Source organism: Hylaeus volcanicus, chromosome 7, assembly GCF_026283585.1.
Source record: "Hylaeus volcanicus isolate JK05 chromosome 7, UHH_iyHylVolc1.0_haploid, whole genome shotgun sequence".
In the NCBI taxonomy this organism is placed as follows: Eukaryota; Metazoa; Arthropoda; class Insecta; order Hymenoptera; family Colletidae; genus Hylaeus; species Hylaeus volcanicus.
The window spans coordinates 368,835-389,843 of record NC_071982.1 but is presented as its reverse complement, the minus strand read 5'-3'; the positions used below and the strand labels follow the sequence as shown (position 1 = coordinate 389,843).

Sequence of the window (21,009 nt, the reverse complement as noted above, 5' to 3'; positions counted from 1 at the left end):
TCATCTCTACTGATCTCAATATTTTTGGTATGGAGATGGATTTGAAATGGTTTTAAAATTGCAATGGACGATGTAAAATGAATAAGTAGTCGAACAGTACAAACTGTTGTTGACTGTTTTTGATAATTTAAGTATATTTAACGACATCCATTTACAAATGTTTAAGTATCGTCGCTTATTCTCTAAATTTGGCCTTCACTCTTGCAGGAAGCGGCAGCAAATAAAGCACGCTGTTCAGTATGCACAAACCGACAGCGAACGCCAACGAGATCAATAAGTTCAAATCGACGTTCAGCACTTCAGAAATGTTTTCACCTTCGCGTGTGAAACGTTCTATCAAGTAAGTCCTTCCATCTGGATACCGGCAAAGTTCTGGTACTCCAGGACAGGCGAAACTTTCGTTGTAATGTAGGTTTAAGAACATGGGCATATCGATGGCCAGTTGATTTAAAGCCAACGAAGCGTATCTAGCGGGTAACGCGGTTGAAACAGCCGCGAGCCAATACGGCAGACCTTTCAAGCTCCTAATAGCACCAGACGCAACAACAAGAGACACTAATGTCATGTACAAGACCGTTATGGCACCCGTCACTGGTCTACCGACAACCATCAGCACAGCCACGGTCACTTGTTCGGCTGCAACGTAACTGGCCCAGAGAACCCCGGAGGCGTATGCCCAGGATGACAAGTCCAGCTCGAGGATAGGTGTTAAAATACCGATGGTAATCATGGTCGAAACAAAGCTCAGCGGTAAACTCAACAACGCGTACGCGGTTAAGAACATCGCGCCACCGTAAAGACCCTCTCGTTTCTCCTGATAATATCTGGCACGATAACCTGGAACTGAGTAATTAGCAAACGTTACATCCTGCCGTCATCGTTTGTGCATCACGCGTCGTGCGAAAGAAGAAATCGTCAATCTGCAAAAACTTACAAAGTAGTGCTGTCGATGCAATCCCGGCAACGTAGAATAACGTTAATACGTTGAAAACTAAACCTCCAGTTTGGAGAAATATCCTGGATTGTATAGGAGTCGAATGAGAGTATAGAATGCTCATTAAGGCGACGGAGAATGGTAGCAACAAAAGTCGGGTGGCAAAGTGTCCTAACCCAGACCTGCTGAAGGCAAACGTTGCTGCCATGCCTCTTCTAAAATTTGTATAAATGTAACGTCTGTTGAAGGGGACTTACTATAATAGATTTCTCTACAGTTGTTACTAAGATTATACTTTTTAGTAGAAAATTATTACTTGTACACATTTGCAGGAGTACACACTTACAAATAAAGAGCAAGAAGAGTGGAGAAGCAGCCCGGCTTGATACCACGACCCAGACCTTTATGCATAATACCAAGTGGTGTGTCTTTGACATTTGGCGGTACTTGCGGAGCCTCCTTCATATAAATAACGCCCTCAGCCTTGAACTTATCAACCAGGACGGATATCTGCTGATTGGATTCTAGGAAACGATCTCTGGATCGACGATCGACCGTCGACAGACACACTAAAGCATTTGTGTGCAATTAAAATTACTGATTGGCATTTCTGATCATTACAAGAAGCAAAATAAATTAGTGATCCAACCAAGACTGGATTAATAGGTGTAAGAATCAACATAAAACAACAACAACCACGGTACTCGACCAATTAAATTCTTTAAGGTATTATGCTCGATATCATTCCATTATAAAATTGTGTGCCTTCCTGTATAATGCGCCATTGAATGCAATCTGTCTCGTGTAATAGATACTTACAGTAGTACATCAACGGATTTTCAAGTTCAGGACATGGGAATCCGATGTAAGTGAAATAATCCAGCATGCTCCTGGTTGGTCCTGAATAAACCACTGCTCCTAAACACAGAAGAGTCACACGACTCACGAACGGCAGGACGTCCGATCTGGGAGTTTCCATCGTTAGAACGACGATAGATCCTCTTCTGGTCGCGTAAGACCAAAGCATGGACACGATCAAATACGTGTTCAGAGGATCAGTGTCCCAGGTTGGTTCGTCCAATAGGAGCAGCGTGGGGTCCTTAGCTAGCTGAACACCCAGCATCAATCTCCTGTATTCAGGCTTGGTTAAATCGTTTACTGACCTGTTCGCCACTTGAGACAACGCCAGATCGGCCAGCGTTTGGCGAACCCTTGCTCCTCTGTTGTTCAGATTGGCAAGCCACGTCGCGTAGGTCAGGGTTTGGCGAACGGTTAAACTCGGTAGCAAGTAACATCGATGAGCTACGTATCCACCATGACGTCTGAACAACTCTGGTGTCAATAGATTGTTGTTTAACGTCACTCTACCTCTTGTTTCTCCTTCTGCTCTGCGGGCTGAAACGAACGGTAAATCGTCAAGTGACTATGTCAGAAATTTTTAACCGCTGAAATATCGCACTGTGCGGTGCCTAAATCACTCTTATCTTACCGATAACATCGAGCAGAGCCCTCTTTCCAGATCCCTTCGAGCCCAAAATCGCCAATACTTCTCCGCCGTGCACCCTTGCGGACACATCCCTCAGCACCGCGGTCGGTTCCGACTTGTTCAAGCAGCTCCCTTCGATGACCACAGAGGTGGAATGAAAAACGTTGGATATATCCAACGTACAATCTGACGGTATCATCTCAAATCCAACTTTAAGATCATTCCAGTTACGTTCCACTTTACGATGACAATTTTGCACTTGCTCCAGACAAGCTCAATTTCGAGTATACCCTTCTCGCATCTATCTTTCGATATCCAAAAGCGAAGAGTCTTCGTTTCGTTCGGGCAAGTTGGAGACCGTGCAAGAACAAAGGACGAACGGATCTTGGAGCTGGTTGTTGGCCGATCACCGTGGCTGTTGCCCGCAATGATGCATCAGCTATCGAAAATGCAAGGATACGCGTGAACGTTGGAGTGAACGAAACGATCTACGAGCGAGCACAGCGGCTGTAAAAGTGGCTGGACGAACATTGCATGGGAAACGTAGCCATCGGTAACGATACCTGGCTGGGAGTTGGCTTCGCGAGGTGAATGTCTCCTCTCGGAAGAGATTGGTGGGAGGTCGGAGTACACGTACCATCGGCATCGGTAGTATGACAAGAGTGTAACTACGAAGATGCAATCCCTGCTCGTGGTGTTGCGACGGTCTCAAAGAGGTTTTCTAACTGTAATGATGCGAGACCTTTAATTTTAAGTAGAAAAAATAACTTAATATTTACTAGGCTGACATATAAGGTAATAATAATTAAAAGGTATAATAACTAAAATAGAAATTTGCAATTTTTAGGGATTGTTTCCATTAATATAAGTAGTAACTCTGCCAAATTTCAAATCATTTCATCAATTATAGTTAAGTTATAATGAGTTATACAGAAAAATGTAACCAGTCGAACAAATTGCATGTGCAATTTTCCACTTGAAACTTTTGAAAGTTTGGGGCACATGTTAACGTTAAAAATAAGCGCTCAAATTTTGCAGACCATATGACTTGAAAAGTCATTGAAACAAGGACCACCCTAATCGTTCAATAATATTTAAACGCATAAAAATCCGCAGTGTACACGTTAAAAATTCCTTAGCTACACGAGAATTATGGCCACCTGTGGGGCCCAAGTTCTTCAGGGGCACGTCGCTGCGAACTTGAAAGACCCAATGGAAGAAAGAGGGGGGCCAGAGCCAAGAGGGGGTCCGGCGGAGACTCGGAACCTCGGAAGGCATGTCTGTCAGAAGTCAGCGTTTAGAAAAGGCTCCCTGGCAAGGCAAGCGTCGAACATACCGATGGTATTGCGGTATAGTGATCGCGGAGTCGAGTGATGCGTTCGCGGGAGACGATTGCTGAGGTGACAAACCGTGCCGTTCGCGGATTATTCGGTTTCGGGTTCGACTGACACAGCCTGACAGAAAAGAGTCTGCCATCGGGAGAAGAGAGACGACGAAAGAAGAAGGCAGTAGGCAGTATTCGGCGGAATGGAGGAGCAGCATCACCTTGACTCGACGAGGCTCGGTTGAAAGCTCATCCTGAACACCGCCGGTGAGTCATTGTCGTCGCCAACATTTTCTACACACACTGGCGAAACTCTTGCTTAAGTTTTTTGTTTTTGTTCATTTTCTTGTCGAACGACTTTGTTTGTCGTACTTGCACGTTGCGAATGGGATTGATCTCTCGTCTGGATTAATCCGGGGGGCATGAGTATTTGGATGAGGGAATTTGTCGATAATAGTCGATACTCTTTGTAGTTCTTGATGTTGATTAAACATCTTTGGCAGATGCATTAAAATAAACAATTAGTAAATATTATTTATGTATGGGCTTTTTAGATACTTGAATTACTAGTTTATAAAATTATAGATTATTCTTGCTATTTCTTCAATACTATTTCTCTATTTGAATGAACGTGGTAGCATGTTTTCCATTTGGCTACATGTACATTTCTTATACACAGAAACTGTTATAACTTTTGAACGACTTAATAAAACGACTCCAAACTTTTTCAACGACCTTGGGGAACTCGTTAAAACAATCTAAAATTTTTTTAATAAATGACCCGTTTATCTTGAAAGTCACCCAAGTCCAATTATTTATAAACTGAGATGTTTATGAGTTTGCGTTTCAATGAAATTAAAAATACACGTATACGCTACCAGCATATATCATCACACTTGTTTTACGATTTCTGAAATAACAGCTATTATCAAGTGAATACTTGAGCAGAACTTCAATTTTTCCTCTCCGATAACTCGCGTGCTCTTGTTCGAGAACGGAGAAAATGCAAAATAGTTAATACGCGTTATACAGTTGTAACGCCACGGTGGCCACGGTTCAATGACTATAGAAACCTGATTTTGCATAATATGAAATGTTTACATACTAGCACGGTGAAAGCAATAGGCGATTATGAATTGCGGGTTATTGATTGGCGATATTTTATTCGATCACCAATCAAAGAAGAAAACTAACGCGCTTGGAACAGTTATACTTTCACTCTTTCTCTGCGAAATACAGCTTGTCTAATAGGAACGTGATCACCGTTACTGATAAGCTACTTGTCGATACAAAAATGAAACAAAAATACAAATATAGGTAGTACTAGATAGTATCACGATGTATTAGTACGACGTTTAATTGCCATGGTTGTCAATTATATGATGTGCTATGCTGGATAATGTTCTACAATGTTGTATTATGTTATGTTGTACTATGTTGGTTAATACTGTATTATCCTGCATTATGCTGGTTTATGCAGGATTACATTGTATTATGCTGTGTTACGATGTACTATCACAAAAAGCACGCGAGATATTTAAGATGTAAGAATTAAGTGGAACACTATGTATATAAATTTCGACTACAGGATAAAAGATAAACAATTGTTTATCGCTCGTTACATTTAGAATTCAAATTAAAATTTGAATTACCTATGAAACGAAATATTTAAAACATCAGAAATTGAATCGTTCAATCGAATAAACGTCACGATTAAATTATTATCCGTTAATTTCATTTACCATCTATCATTCAAATAAAATGTTGTCTGTTCTTATCGTAGAGCGAAGAATCACTTCTCCACACCTGTTCACATGCCACCGACGCTACTACGAACTCTTTTGCAATGATAATTAACCCTTCCTCATCGCAAGCACGCGTATATTCGTGAAATATTTTAAAAAGTAGCAACACTGACCTCGGTGCACACCCTGGTAAAACATTCTTTGCGATATCGTGCACGTTTCAATAGCGGAACAAGCGCGAACGAGGAAGCGACTCGGGCTGATTTACAGGCTGCTCGCGTTATCTGTACTAATCTATACTATCTATCTAATATTAATTAATATCATAAGCAAGAAAATCCGTTCGTATGTATCGAGTAATCTTTGTAAATTCCTGAACAGATTTTTAAAATTTTTAACACAAGTTATATTCTATTTTGATAAAAGTAAGTTTTCAATTGGAAATGTAACTATTTGGAAAAGTTGCGGGAACGCTATATTCGCAAGAGAAATTCGACAATTGTCGCACGCCATAAAAATTTGAATTTTTGCAGAAAGTGAAGTTTACGAAGACCTAATCGCGGTGCCCTTTTTCTATTTCAGACCAAAAACAGTTTCAAAGCTCGTTCGAAATAATTCAGATTATTTATATTTCTGGTAGTGTCGGTTCATACACGAGCATTTCACTCCGAAAACATTTACATGCCAGCATTGTTCTAGTATTTAGACATCGGTGTCAAGGTTCTTTCACAGTTTACTCATCGGTTTCCGAGCTTCGTTAAAATTTTTCGGCAGACTTTCCATCGTTCGTAGACACTGATTGTACACGAATCGTGAATGCACGTGGTATCCAGGCCAGTTGCTTTATTAAAGTACATTGTCGCGTGCGTAAGATTGAGAGGCGAGCGTAGAAATCGGTGCGTGGGACAATCTCACAGCCGCCGGAAGAGATTTCGAAACACGAGTATCGTTGTTCCTTAAACGAACTATCGGAATCTTTGAAATTCCACTCGCGTACGTTATTCACGCTAATTAAACGGAACAGTGTTAATTAATATGTATTGTTCCGGAATTATTTTGCTCGATGGTACACATATCTAAGCCAATGCGACGATTTTATGATTACTTCTCGATCAGAAGTATATGGACGCTTCCTTAATAGAAATGAATATCTAAGTGAATACTTCTCTACTACTAGAATTATTGTCACTAAAATTAGTAGCAAAAGCGCTGTTAATAATTGGGTATTCCAGAGAAGAAAAAGGCTCGACTCCGGTGCTTCTCGTTATTGGCAGAAATATTTCCGCCAGAGAAAGTGAAATTAATGGGTTATTTAATTCGTTAAGCAACTTAGATAGGAGACCAGCTGCGAATTCGTCGATTAGCCTCGTAACACAGAACTATCACTTTTCGGTAAAATAAGACCGAACTGTTGCGATTTGAAAAGTGAATTTGCATAACTATGCGGACGTGATCTCGGTCGCCTAATGGCTCACGATGAAAACCACCGAGCCGTGAGTGGCCGGTTAACGAAAGTTATTAATTAAATATCACTTCCCCCGGTCTTCGTATATGCTTCATCGAACACGAAACACGTTAACGCTTTTCGCAAACTAACGAGATCTCTTAGGACAGCGCTACGACGCAATTCGCTCAAAGTGCCTTACTAAAACCAGGAACCTGAAATTTTTTTTTTGTCACTCGTATCGTCCATATTCTGACTAGATCGATCGGAATCAAATCTGACAAGATTTCAGACCAACGTCCTGAACTACAATGGGATGAATGTGACATAACGAGTACGAAAATTTCAAAGTAAAATTAACACGATTATAGAATTTATCGTTATACTTAAGAGGACCGTTTGCGAATAATTGTAAAACGAAGCGGCTGACCGAAGCTGGACGCCAAAAGGGGCTTTTACGAGTTTCTTCTTGCGGATGCTGATTATCCATACGGTGTGCACAGTTCTAAGTATGCACATTATTATGGTCATTGTACATGGATACGAGGGACCGCGGACATTCCGTTTAACGGTGATGCTCGCGAGGAGGTCCGCAAGCACATAAACGCGACGTCTATCTCAACGTTCTGTCGAGGCTCGACGGTCATAGAAATCACGTGGCAGTCGCTCGCCTTGGAAAATTAGCCCTTCACGCTTCTGGCCAGGCTATTAGTTTAAATCCTGTAGTAAGTACGCGCCAGCTGGCAAGAAACAGTGGAATTAGTCAGACATCGGTTAAGAGAATTCTAAAAGATCGCTTCTCATATAATACTAAAAAGAAAACTTGTCGATATCACTAATAGTTTCCGATAAAATAGTTTGTAACACTTCACGCGGCTCACCCTGTACCTGTACATATACATACACATATCATTGATTAGATAAGTTCTACATAAAATTGGCTGTACTTAATATTCCTGCGATAGAACGCAAACGGACTCGTTACGCAACGTGGTACTTTTATTATTTTCCATTCGAAATGGAATTTCGAAATGTTGAAAAATATGACCAGAAAACTTCCGGAACGACATTACCTAGTCTTTTATATTTTGCCATTGGAACTCGTTCGTGGCTGAACGTGTTCGGCGAGTTTTGGGAAACGAGATTCGCGACAAGGAAGCAAATGCAAGAATTCAGCTTCGCGGTGTATCCGTCCGGTGTTTCGACCAAAAAGAAACGAAAAGAACCGGTTGATCTTTTCGTTCAAAGTGGGACGTTTCGGGCCAAAGGTGAAGGGTTAATAAATAGTAGAGAAGCACTGTCGTAGCGTAACGAAGAAACGTTAACGGAAGAGCGAGTCTTTTCGTGTCGGACGGTCCATGCAAATGCTTCCACGTAGGATGGCATTTTTTTTTTTTAATCGGTCTCAAGTTTCCCGTTACATGTTGACTCACGGATGTAGTCTTTGCGTGAAACTGAGGATCTTTCTGAGCAGGTTCTTGAAAAAAGTGGACATTCCAGGCTGACAAGGGAAGTCCGGCGATCGATACTCGCCGAATTTGTCCAAAAGTAAAGTTTACGGGAACCTAATAATCAACCTTTTTTGCCGTTTTCCATTTTGGCACAAACACGGTTTTAAAGGTGAAAACATGTGGCATACGTAACTTTGATTTTTTTTCGTTTGATTCGTCGCTTTGAAACGAATAAACAAATCAAACCAAAGACTTGAACGGAATCCCTAAAAAGTTGTCTCTACTGAATGCATCCAATGATTTGCTCAGAGGAATTCACCAACTGCCTGATCGATCAGCGATCGATGGAGTTTTGCAAGCCAGTTTTCGATTGATATTCTAGCCAGCTATTTTCCTTTCACGCTACTAGGCTATTACTGTTCGTAGTTCAGGGGGGAAGGAGCCAATTGAAGGAACGTTGAACGATTTCGAACCTCCGCTGCCAGGTAATATCAAAGGCGCGCCGACTATTCGCACGGTGTGTACGCATGTCCCTGGAATGTCAGGGTGGTTTCGACGATATTGCATTCGAAAGCATTTATCATTGTCGGCACGTGTGGAACCTCCGGGTTAACTCTTCGAGGCACGCGATTATGAAAGAAAAATCAAATTCGTGCTGCACAGAAGAACGGTGTCAACAACTTGCTAACGCATTTTGACTTGTATACATTTCTGATTACGCTTATTGTACTTTTAGCGTTAGTTCATGGTATTGCTACATGGATGAAAAACTTTAAATAAAATAGTAAAGCTAACCTGCTAAGAGTTAAACCCCTGGTAGTGTTGCATTCCAACAGTAAGAAATACAATGAGTCACAAAATTATGAAATAGAACAATTCTATTCATTTTCAGGGAATAATATTATTAGCGCATTCTATATATGTATAGCGAGTCATAAAATTATTGGCACACGTAGTGAGTCACAAGGATGTGAAAGATGAAAGAAGCAATAAAAACGAAACAATTCTGCGCAATATTTAGGTTACTTCTATTTCTTAACTTATAAATTTTGTTCCAGACGGTGTTTTTCGCATTACTGTATTAAGTATCTCGAGTAAAAACGAAAGATGATAATACTTACAGAATGTAATGACCGTTAGACGCGTATGACTTCAGGTATCGCAAACCATGGGTTCAGAAGCGTGGGAGCTGGAACGACGTTACTCGGTACCGGGAGCACTGGACACCAGAGGATTGGAGCCGCCGGCCAGTGAAGACTTGCACGCATGGTCTATTTACAGGTGATTTCTTCCTCCTCGTTATTTTTTTCGTTATGCGTTCCATAGTTATTTGTTCCAGCCTGCACAAAGTTTGTTAAATAGAAAAACATTAACTCGAAACGACAAACCCCGTATGGTCAATATATAATTCAATAAAATGTTTGAATATGAAAAAAAAATTTTTTTTTTTTGCGCGCGCGCGAACAAAGAAATGAAATTATTTTTTTGAAAAACTGTTTTAAGACGCTGAAAGGACTTCCATTAACTAATTCTTTCTCAGGCAAAACTTGAACTCCGACTTCACCGATTCAGCGCTAGGGTCAGCCGAGAAATCGCCTCTTCCGTATGGAAACTTCCAGCTCCGGGACTCGACGGTGCAAAGTATTTTGAGACATCCTAGGTACGGACCGAAGAGTCCACTGGCCAGCAATTCCTATACCTACTTGAAGTTTGGTCTGCCTCGAGTTCTGCCTCCTAGCGCGCGTAATCGCGATGGCTCCAGCGGCTACGACTCCAGCGAGGAAGGTCGCAGAGTGTCCCACGCCGGCACCTCCGCCCACGGCACTTCGGCGATGCGCTCCGCCAGAAGCGACCCCGACTTTAGGCACGTCCACGCTGCGCCCAGGGAACACGCTCACTCCCAGTTAACAGTTTCCAGGGACAATCCACGTTTCAAAAGCGTCAGCGAGGCCAATCTCCTGCAGGGCGGCGTCAGAACGAACCGCAGGCACAGCATAGCGCCAATCGATCCTGGATACGGGGTTCACGAACCTAGAGGTACTCTTCCGCATTCCTGATCTCTCCGTAAGAAACAAATAAGAGAACTCAATTACTCGTTAACCCTGAAATCGCGTTATGGGGTACTTACTGAAACCTAACTGAACGTGACTATCTCGAAACAACTACCTCAAGGGTTAAACAAAGACAGAAGATGAAAGAAAAATTTTCAGTGCATGGAATCCTGGGCCCGGAAGTTTACGCTCTACCACTGAGACCCGTGCCGTGTCTTCAGCATCCTCACTTGCAGCTACGCGGAGTAGAAGCGTCTGGATCCGATGGATTGCCCCTTCTTCGAGGAATCACTCTAGAAGCTGGAGCTACCGAGGTTCTTGCTATCATGGCAACTACGGAAAAGGAAGGGAAGCATATCGTGGAAACGATTGCAGGCAGAAAACGTATCAAGCGAGGAGACATTTTACTCAACGGAAGATCTGTGTCCTCGCGTTCCTTGAGGTATAATAATATTCACCTGTGTTACCTAAATTTAACCTGCGACGATTCTGAATGCCCGAGTAGCCCGAGTTAACTACTTCATTTTCATATTCAGATCCCGCGTTGCTTATTTGTCAACGGAAAGTGGACTGAGTCCTGGCCTGACTGCAGAGCAAACCCTCAGTTTCTATATGCTGTTGCGAAGTGGTCCAAACACTTCCAAACTAGAAGCTGACGCCATTCTGCAGGAACTCGGCCTGGAGGCTACTAAGCACTGTTTAGTGAATACGTTGACCACTTCCGAGGCCAGAAGACTAGCTTTGGCCTGCCGTCTGTTACAAGACTCCCATATTCTCGCGTTGGACAGGCCTACGCATGGTCTGGACATCTTCGATGCTTTCTTCTTGGTGGAATACCTGAGGCAGTGGGCTGGAAGAGGTCAGAGGCTCGTCGTTCTAACGCTGCATCCCCCAACCTATGAAATCCTGACGATGGTTTCGAGGGTTGCGCTCACTTCCGGCGGCAGGATCATGTACTCTGGTCCCAGGAGGGACATGTTGCCATATTTTGCGCTCGCAGAGTTCCCTTGTCCTCCTTTCAAGAATCCTTCTGATTATTATCGTAAGTATGCCACCCAACGGAGATCACCACCAAACGTAGCTGTTTTGCGTACATTCTGGAGGCCACAGTTTTCACCTGAAATCAATAAAGTTTTTTTTACTTTTTACTAAAAAATTGAATATTCCATTCTAACAACTCTGCTAAGGTAATTGTTTCTTTCAGTTGATCTGGTGACCCTGGATGACCTGTCGGCAGAAGCAATGCTAGAGTCTTCGCAGAGGATAGATCACCTAGCCGAATTAGCGAGGACGAGGCTACCGCCTATATGCGATCCTGGACCACCCGGTGTACTTCCGCCAACAATCTCTAGCCCAAATATATTCGTACAAATTTACGCGTTGCTCCTGAGAACGCTGATTTACAGCCAACTATGGACATTAACGAGGCTTCTTCGAAAGATCGTTGTCTCGGCATCGCTCAGTATTTTACTCGGTGCAATATTTTGGGACGTTGCTGGGGATTCTAATTTATATCTGAGGGATAGAGTGGGCTTTCATTATACCAGTTTGGGTATCTTTTTTTGGCCCTTGTGCATGATAGCGATTTGCGATGTGGCCGACTGCAGGCCAAACGTGGAGAGAGATATCAAAGACGGCTTGTATGGGCGATTCGTTTACATTTTAATGGAGGTAAGTGTGAGAATAATTACAGCACGGTTAAATACAATAATATTTTCCCTATACTATACTCTACTTATTCTCAAATTAATGATTTTAGCTCTATGAGAGACGTCTAATTTTTATTTTACAATCATCTATTTCAAAGTATACTTGTTTGATAACAATTTACATTTTACTTTCAGTTGATTTGCGGAGTATTATCTTGGTGCATAGTTTACTTAATTTATCTAGCCCCAAGTTACGCAATGTCAGGATTACACCTAGTTCCAGATGAGACTCTGACATCCCTTTGGAACTACCTTGCTATCGGCTTGCTGTACTTGATACTTCAGCACTTAATTTGTATACTTTTTGCTCATACTTGTAAGTGGACGTACTTGGCATCCTTGTTCTCTGGAATTGTGATCGGGGAGATGACATTGGCTGGAGGTGTAACCCTGCATTTGGAAAATCTGCCAGGCTGGTATCAGAAGATCAGTCCGATGCAATGGTCTCTGTCTTTGTTGCTGCCCCAGCTTCATCGATCAGATGTTACAAGCAAATTAACCAATTGCAAGCCAAAACAAATTCAGAGGCAGGACATTATTGTTCAAGCTGCCTGCGAGCCACCCGATGGTGCTCTGGCATTGTACGAAATTGCCCTAGACAAATTCAATGTACGAGGAGAATTGTGGTTGGGAATAGGAATAGCCATTGTCAGTGTATTGATCGTACTAGTATTCTTGTGTATTAGATATACCACCCCTAAAAAACTCAGAAGCGCGCCAAACAAGCCATAATGTGCAACAATGTGGTGAACAAAGACACAGAACTGTACTTAATCTCTTCAGACCTGACTTTAAAGTGACAAAAATTATATTTCAATGGATACATACTAAATGAATGAGCAACAACATTTATACGAAGAAATTTTGTTCTGCTGCAATTTATGCAAATTGTAACATATATAGATTTGCGTGTATCATATCTGAAGGAGTTAAATTACTCGTGTCCTGCAAACATCACAGTTTTTAAGGAACGTGAAACACTAACAAAGTATTGCTTTGGCGTTGCAATTTTACGAGTACAATAATAAGTATTATTTAATAGAAACACACTCATTCGCTTTACTATATAAATCATATATAGTTTTATACTGTGTCATGCTCATTAATTTTGTCTCAACTGTCTATGCATTGTGACTTTTTATAACAAACAGCTTTCGAAACTTGACAAATAGACTTGTCCAACAACAGTTCCAAAACTCTGCGAGCCATTGTATTGCAGTCTTTTTCGGATGCTTTAATAAAATACGCGATAAAATAATTTGTACTTGTAATGCTATAATCAAATTAACAGAAAGTGTTTGTATAATATAAAAAGAAATCCTAGGATGTAATGATAAGACGAATGGAAATATTATTTAAGAAGAACATTTAGCGTAATAACTATTGTATATGGATACACACTTTAATAAATAACGGATGATCAGTTTTGAATTGACTTCATTGTGCCCAATTGCTAAACTTCCCTTCTTAGTTTCAATTCTCATCACTAACAGCGCTGAGATTTAATTCCAACTTGAGTCGATAACGCTGGAAGTGACACAAAAATGGTAATAAAAATAGTACCCGTGATATACCAACTCCTATAAACTAACAAATATATGTAAACGTATAAACATATAAAATATAGAACAAATAAAAGATAAACTCTATCCAATATCGCCTCTGTATTATATATTCCACAATGTAGGTGTGAACATAATCGATAACGTCATAGAAATATTTCAGCTCCATCTACGATATGTCAAGAATATCGGTAAAAAAATGCATTTCCAGCCTAAATCGATAAGTGCAGTATTACAATAATTTTAATCGATTAATACGACACGCATAACATGTTAAAAGTCCAATTTCAGAGGATTATCATTTTTATCACGAATTTATGGTTTAAACTGATAAGCAGTGAATAATTTCGCACATTTTTAAAGATCGATAAGGTACCCTTTCCCAGAACGAAAGTCTCAATCTCAATCCCATCTAAAAGCGAGTTCATGGTTTATTAATACCGGAGACATTTAGACGGTTAAAATCGATATACCATTGGGTAAATATATCTGTCAGGTAACGTCTCGGTGCATATTCTATGAGAAATCATTGAAGAAAATAGACTGTCTGCGTTTGCTAATTAAACGGGTCCCAAGTAATTTTGTCGGATATCTATTTCACGATTTATCCGACGTTGATAACCAATCGTGCGGCGGTTTTTTCTTCTTTATCCGTTGCAACGCGTCAACAATCTCATCCGAAGATCAGATTACGAACGAAATAAGATTAAAAATTGCAGCTTCCACGATCTAATTTACAGGTCGATGCGATCGTTTATCTTTGAAATACCAGATACGTCAGGTTACGTTACAGTTCGTTTATTTTACAAGATCATGTTGCAATTTCCAATTATAGATCCGACGATAAAATTCGGTAATCTTGTAACTTCTGACCGATCGAAGCACCAGAAATCGATGTTGCATAATTTGCAACCGTCAACTGTTGAGAAAGCAATTTTTTATTGAAATCGATGGTCTTAGAAAAAAACATCTCCATTTCGGTCTGTACTTTTTCCTGGAAACCGATGCGCCCAGTCGTATACAACCTACACGACGAGTTAATTACTTTCATCGGCGGAAGTTAGTATTTACGACGATTGCTCATCGTCAATTTATACTAATTCGGCGAACGAACGCTTCGAAGGAGCTTGAGTTGGAATCGAAAAACAGAAACGAAACAGAAATATTGTTGCGTGACTTTCAAATCGATAGCTGATGAAAAGAATTCAATTGGATATACGTAATGTAACATAATATGTTGGAATCCAGTTCAAAAGTAGAGCGGAGATATTAAAGCAATGAAAAAGAGTTCATATTTAACATTTCCCCTATTTGACCTTGTTCTCAACTTATAGCCATTTTTGTACTCCGATATTGTGCAGCTGTTTACCCTTATTTTTGTAAACAATAACATATGCAAGCTTGTATCTAATCGCCGTGTCATATCACTCTATTTAGAGTGGCCTAGCCTCTCAAAATAAACAAATCGAACATAACCTAACCATTGACGAAAAATTTCGTTCCACCGATTGGAGTTCTACTGTATGTACATCAGAAACGAAACAACATGTTCGTTGGCATCGACCGGGTCTCGTGCACACGGAGTCGTGAGAAAAGTGCAACGTGCACTCGGTTCCGCGATGCATAAGCTATAGAATCGTGGTTGAGTAACGCGCGGCTGTGACTTCCGACTGCATCACGAAATACGTAATGCCAGTTCGATTAGGTATGCACACCTGTTAAGGTCATCAAGAGGTATCACTTACGTCATCTTAGCGTACACATTACCAACGGTGTGACTGCCATAATGATATACCGTGTGCGCCTTTCGACCAAGGCATCGTTTTCCTTCGTTTACGCCTGTGCCTGTGCCTGTGCCTATGCCTCTCCATTAAACTAACGATCGATAATCACATTAAGGTAAACTAAGATAAAACACCGAGTACTATAATTATAGCATCACCCATATTCTTAAACGTTTCAGACTTTTTAGTTGATACGAAATACACTGTTGAAAATAGAGGAAATGCTATACATATAACGTTCAAGCTAAATAATATGTGTAATAGTACCTGACATCCTTGTAATATTAACACGTTCACGCCGGCGTGTACCACCGGTGGTTCACGCTTACACAATCAAGTCTCATATAAATCTGGAAACTCGTTGGCCAATTATTCAAGATTCTGCCCCACTGCGCGTTAGCATAAACGTCCCGTTACATCTGGCAGAGCATCGACCACCCCTATAATCGGTTTTCTTACCCGGTAGAAGAGCCTGCAGGATCCAGACGCAAATAAACGGGCGCCGCGAGTTGCTTTGAATTCGTAGAAATCGTCGGGCTCGTGCAAGCCTTCGAAACGATCGACACACTTCCTGCGGATGTTTCCTTTCGACTTGGTCTCGCTGAACGATCGATTCGAGAGATTCAGGGACCGCACGCGAGATATTTGTAACGTAGTTACGTACTGTATGCGTGAACCTGGCAATAATAAATAAGCGATCCGTTTGTCGCATGTTCGTGTTGACCTTTAGACACACCCTTAAACGTAGACGAGTTCGAAATGTAATAGCTTTTATCTCCCCTCGAGGCTCGCATTACCTCGAGGTACGTGAAATTTAATTGCTATTTAATTAATAACGTTCCCGTCTTAAATCTCTTAGGCGTGGCGCAAAAATTCATAAAGAGTCGAAAAGGATCGTTTCGTCCCTCGGATATGAAAACAAGCCAATACAAAAAATTCAGACAATATAAAAAAAAGACACTTTGAAAACGTTCCTTGTAAGTTATAAACTGTTTATAAATATAACCTTTGTAAATATAGCGTTGATAAAAGACGGGAGCAATTACTCGAAAATAATAATAACATTTTCTGGAATTGTATTATTGAAATCTGATACGCATGAAATTGACGAGTTTCGTCAAATCTAGTGTTAAAAGAGCGCGGTTGGTAAGCCTATTCGCGATAGAAAAGGTGGCTCCGAGCAATCCTAGTCTTCCCTCTCTGCTTAGTTGTTACGGGAGTGTTAAAGAGGCAAGAAGAGGACAGAGCACAGACAGGGTGAAATCCTGCAGGTAGTTATTTTATAACCATGACTAGTAAACGTGTAGACTGTAGAGGCCATACGTGCCGGAAGGAATGTGGGCGCACCAGTAAACCAGTTTCGAGAGTCATCGAGGGAAGCGACACCAGCAATATTTACATTTCACCGTGCACTAGGCGAGAAACGTGAAACACAACAAGGAAACTCTAACCTACAAAGATACATCAACACAACACACGCGACCGTGTCAATACGACCTATCGATGTTTACGCTGGCGGTGACAGCGTCTCGAGACACGTTCGAGTTTCGGATCAGTTACGATAAGCTACCGCGATGCTTTTAGGTTACATGTCGAACTCGTGTTCGACGTTTGTGTATTTCTTCGTTTGCCGCTATCGACCGCGGACAGGATACGATTACTCAGACACGCTGACAAATATCAGTAGGCGGGGGAGGCTGGCTTCGCTGTTAAAATAGAGCTCTGTTTAATTTATACGACTGTCGGCGTTCAGGTTTGTATATTTTGAAAAATCTTGGACGAGTCTTATTTCGACCGCTATTCTCGTCTACCGCGGAGAGGGGCAGCTCGTAACGATTCGGTGGAACGGAGATATCAATGAAACGTTTGTGTGCATTGTGCATGCATGTACTACGTAAACTACGGTTCAATAATATCTTTTGCAAATAAGTTGAGGTAGTAAGTGGTCAACTATCGATAGTATCGTCGATACTGTCGTATTACACAGAGTATAACGTTACAGATTACAGGGTTAAAAGTAAAAGAATGTCGATGTTTGAAATGGTCCGCGGTAGAAATGAACCAGATCGCCTCTAAGACGGTTAAGGACGCGTTCGTACCTGTTCTGGAACGATACAGAAGAGGAGCCTTTCACACATAATGTTTAGAGCCCGGCTGCGCGGCGAAGAAAGCTGCCGGATGCAGGAGAGGCGAGGGACGTCATTATCTTATCTCGAACCATTTCCTGTCAACCTGGGGCCGCTTTTCGTGGTAATCACACGGCACACGCACACGAACACGCACACGCCCACGCGTTTGTACCGTGTAGGCACACGAGAATCACGTATACGCGTCCAACTGGCTGCACTAATGACCGGCCAAGTGTTAGGGAGTATTGCTTCCGGTGCATCATACACCCGCGTATGTGTGTGTTCGCACGTTCGACGTCTAGTACGTTTACACTGCTGTAACGTTCACTAACCTATGAAAAGGGACGATTTTCCTGGCTGTACAGTGGAGAATTTCTGTTCCTTCCTGTACAAAATTCATTGGTCCATTGATTTTTTCTTGATTACTTTCCACAGTTGAGTAGAAGCTCAACTAAAGTTGAATTTGTTATCTAATCTCGACATACGTTTTGCGTAAAAATAGCGAAATGTTATAAATGTAACATATTTTTAATGTTATTTATAGTTAGCGAGTCGTGAATTTGTTACACATTGCGTTTATTATTTGCAACATTTAATTTGCGCACGTTTCTACACAAAAATTGTTCAAAAGTTTCATTTAGAAGCGCGAAAGTTTCATAAGAATGCGCCTGTTAAAATTCGACCTCTTAATATTAACACCACGAGTTATTTCTGAAAGTGTATACGTTGAAGTTTGAGTTATTCGTATAAGTATAAATATTAAAGCTGAAGCTATTTATAATTTATAACAGTAGAAATGGTGAAGTTGTTGAAATATTTCTGTACGAAACGAAAAAATGATCAAATCACCCTTTAAAATATACCCAAAATATTCTCAAAGTTAAAAAAGAATTCGTTCTTAAAATTTCCTCTTAAAGAGAAGATATTTTTCTTTGCAAAAAAATCACGACAAAAAACACTTAATATTTGACCTCGTAACATGGTAAAGTCTAAATTAAGCCTAACTTCAACAATACTAAACAAATATCGCAACCCTCGATTAATTCGCATAATCAAAGTTCTACCGTACACACTTTTCGAAAAGGTCGCGACAGCTAACTGGTTAATTAACGCCGCTGGAAGAATATATCTTTTCCGTCGAGATCCAAGAATACGAGGGAACCACGAAGGTGTGTACATTGTATGTATAGATACAGGACGTATAAGTTACGTGTTAACACAGGATGGTGGGCACATGGTGGTAGGTGGGAAAGTGGTGCCGAAGTAAAATAATCAATGAAGAGGCGAACGGTATCCACGAGGGAGAAAGCGAAAGAGCTTTGTACATTTGCGCCCACGCGGACCTATGAGCTCGTTATTCCTAGTGATCCTCTAACACAGATATCTACATATACTGTATCTAGATCGCTAACGCCCGTTCATTTAGTACATAGAAAATTCACAGCGAAAAGTACAGCGAAAAGTAACTACAATAAGCCAGCGAATTTTATATTATAATTTTATATATTTATATGAATAACTTGGTCTTCGGTGTAATGTTACGGTAAATGTAATAAACTGGGGATAAATCATGGAATATTTATTAAATTGACCGGTGATTTTATATAATCCCCAACTCGTAATGGCGAATGTGATAAATTTGTCAAAGCATATGCTGTCTACACGGAAATACTGTCTTATTGTTGGTAGGTTTAGAACCTTGATTATACAAATCAATTGATACGAATAGATATACTTCGCATATTTTACGAGATTGAATATTTGAATACTTGTTACACATAATAGATAATGTTCGCGGTTCGATCTGCTACATTTGCTATTTGAACCGGAGTAATAGTTATTTTTGCTTCCTATCCACGTAATTTCGTTCCCAATTTTATATTATTTATAAATTCGTTAATCGGCAACGTATTATAATATCAAATACTAAGAAAGAATAATTATTTATTTCTGGTATTCCTGTTATACTTGAAAATTTTAGGTGGACAATATACGATAATAAATTAATTCATGTATGTATAATTTATGCCCTTTGTTTAGTACGAGTCGATGATGCATACACTATTTTTCGACTTGGCGGTAAATGCATCGCACGCCTCGCCGCGGCGGGTCTAATAGTAGAAAAAAGAAACGTGTAATGAAAAGGTTCTCTTTATTTTCAGAAAAGGTCGCTTCCCATGTTGACACGTCAGCGCTCGTACTCATTAGCATGTTATATGACGCATTCGATAAAACATGTCAAGTTTAAATTCTTTTTTCTGTATCTGTGAAAATATGATTTTTCAGTCCGACGATAATGTATTATTGCTGACATTCTATTTAAAATAGTATTTCCAATGGCATACCACTTTTTTATCTTGACATGTCCAAAGCTTTGTACTTCTCCAAAATTTGATCAGTGTAATTTTAAACTAATTTAAAAATATTTATCATGAAAAAAGATCACGAAGAACGAACCATTAATAAACCCACGAAGCGATTATGTCACCGTCGTGCAACCCACCATTTACCTATGTGTCCTTCTTTTATTTCCTCCTCCCCACCCCTCTTGTTTACCCCCTCTGTACTCGTCAACGAGAGAAATATAATCATCTGTCGTTTGAAATGAGTTTCAGCGTGTACCGTTCGCGCTACACGTGGCAGCGAACGTGTCCAAGTACTAAATGAAACAAGTATGTAAATGTGACGAGCGAATGGGAATTCTTCCGTAAATCACTGTGCATACACAACCATTGATCGAATCGAGCGTGTAGTATCAAGGACGGCATATGTAGTACGCTCACCTTATCACGCTCGTCTCCCACGCGATCGAATCGAAATTCGTCTCGAGCACACGAACGCCCGTTTGCGTTTGGTTGTGGCTCGTCGTTGGTCGTTGGTCGAAGGCCACCGACACTGCCAACCGAGAGCCCTTTTTGCCTCCGTCGCCGCCCTTGTTTGTCCTTCTCTATCTACGGTCCCTGTTCCACCCAAGCGACGCCGACGTTTCTAGGGGTCGCGATCAAGTGGCCCTGCGCCGTCCGAGTGATCGAACGTGAAAATCTTCAACGACAGCAGCCCAAATGAATGGAATGCCAGCCCACGCCTGAGAGCCGCCTGATAGGCTGCTCGATACGAGGTGAGGCTTCACGTACACTACGCCGGAGCTCAGGGACGTGACGTTTTATGGGCGCTCCCGCTAGAAAAGGATTCATTCACTCGTGCATTCTACCTCAACGACGGATCAACGTATCCCGAAACCCTGGGATGTGGTTGAATGTAGTAACGAGTAGGAGATGAGAAAATTATATCGGATGTTGAAATTAATTGCACGTCTTTACGTTCATACATTTATATTATAAATTATATAACTGTACTTTAAGCTACGGATCAGCTTTATTTTGAATATTT

At 41.0% G+C, this 21,009-nt stretch overlaps 2 protein-coding genes and 2 long non-coding RNA genes across 9 annotated transcripts; 1 reads left to right on the top strand and 3 right to left on the bottom strand.

Annotated features, from left to right (window-relative positions):
* Positions 1-21: 21 nt before the first annotated feature.
* On the bottom strand, positions 22-2,634 carry LOC128880511 (ATP-binding cassette sub-family G member 5). Of its 2 annotated transcripts, XM_054130699.1 has the most exons (6): positions 2,424-2,564; positions 2,098-2,329; positions 1,754-2,042; positions 1,281-1,503; positions 935-1,149; positions 22-843 (listed from the first exon to the last, which is right to left on the bottom strand). In XM_054130699.1, exons 2-6 carry the CDS (start codon positions 2,227-2,229, stop codon positions 176-178), a joined length of 1,527 nt encoding a protein of 508 aa, XP_053986674.1. In that variant the 5' UTR covers positions 2,230-2,329; positions 2,424-2,564; the 3' UTR covers positions 22-175. The 2 variants fall into 2 exon arrangements, with proteins under 2 accessions (XP_053986674.1, XP_053986673.1); XM_054130698.1 differs by having other exon boundaries at positions 1,754-2,329; positions 2,424-2,634.
* Positions 2,635-3,157: 523 nt separating this feature from the next.
* LOC128880510 (ATP-binding cassette sub-family G member 8) lies at positions 3,158-12,905 on the top strand. Of its 2 annotated transcripts, XM_054130696.1 has the most exons (7): positions 3,158-4,011; positions 9,541-9,665; positions 9,925-10,421; positions 10,595-10,877; positions 10,972-11,477; positions 11,640-12,106; positions 12,280-12,905. In XM_054130696.1, the coding sequence occupies exons 2-7, from the start codon at positions 9,553-9,555 to the stop codon at positions 12,874-12,876; spliced, it is 2,463 nt and encodes an 820-aa protein (XP_053986671.1). In that variant the 5' UTR covers positions 3,158-4,011; positions 9,541-9,552; the 3' UTR covers positions 12,877-12,905. The 2 variants fall into 2 exon arrangements, with proteins under 2 accessions (XP_053986671.1, XP_053986672.1); XM_054130697.1 differs by lacking the exon at positions 3,158-4,011 and having other exon boundaries at positions 9,507-9,665.
* LOC128880516 (uncharacterized) lies at positions 10,299-11,030 on the bottom strand. 3 transcript variants are annotated; one of them, XR_008457847.1, is made up of 3 exons: positions 10,894-11,030; positions 10,551-10,768; positions 10,299-10,437 (listed from the first exon to the last, which is right to left on the bottom strand). It is a non-coding gene; the product is annotated as an uncharacterized LOC128880516 (long non-coding RNA). The 3 variants fall into 3 exon arrangements; XR_008457846.1 differs by having other exon boundaries at positions 10,303-10,442; positions 10,513-10,768; XR_008457845.1 differs by having other exon boundaries at positions 10,310-10,442.
* Positions 11,414-20,754, bottom strand: LOC128880517 (uncharacterized). 2 transcript variants are annotated; one of them, XR_008457849.1, is made up of 4 exons: positions 20,403-20,754; positions 19,965-20,278; positions 15,950-19,883; positions 11,414-11,552 (listed from the first exon to the last, which is right to left on the bottom strand). It is a non-coding gene; the product is annotated as an uncharacterized LOC128880517 (long non-coding RNA). The 2 variants fall into 2 exon arrangements; XR_008457848.1 differs by having other exon boundaries at positions 15,950-20,278.
* Positions 20,755-21,009: the final 255 nt, after the last annotated feature.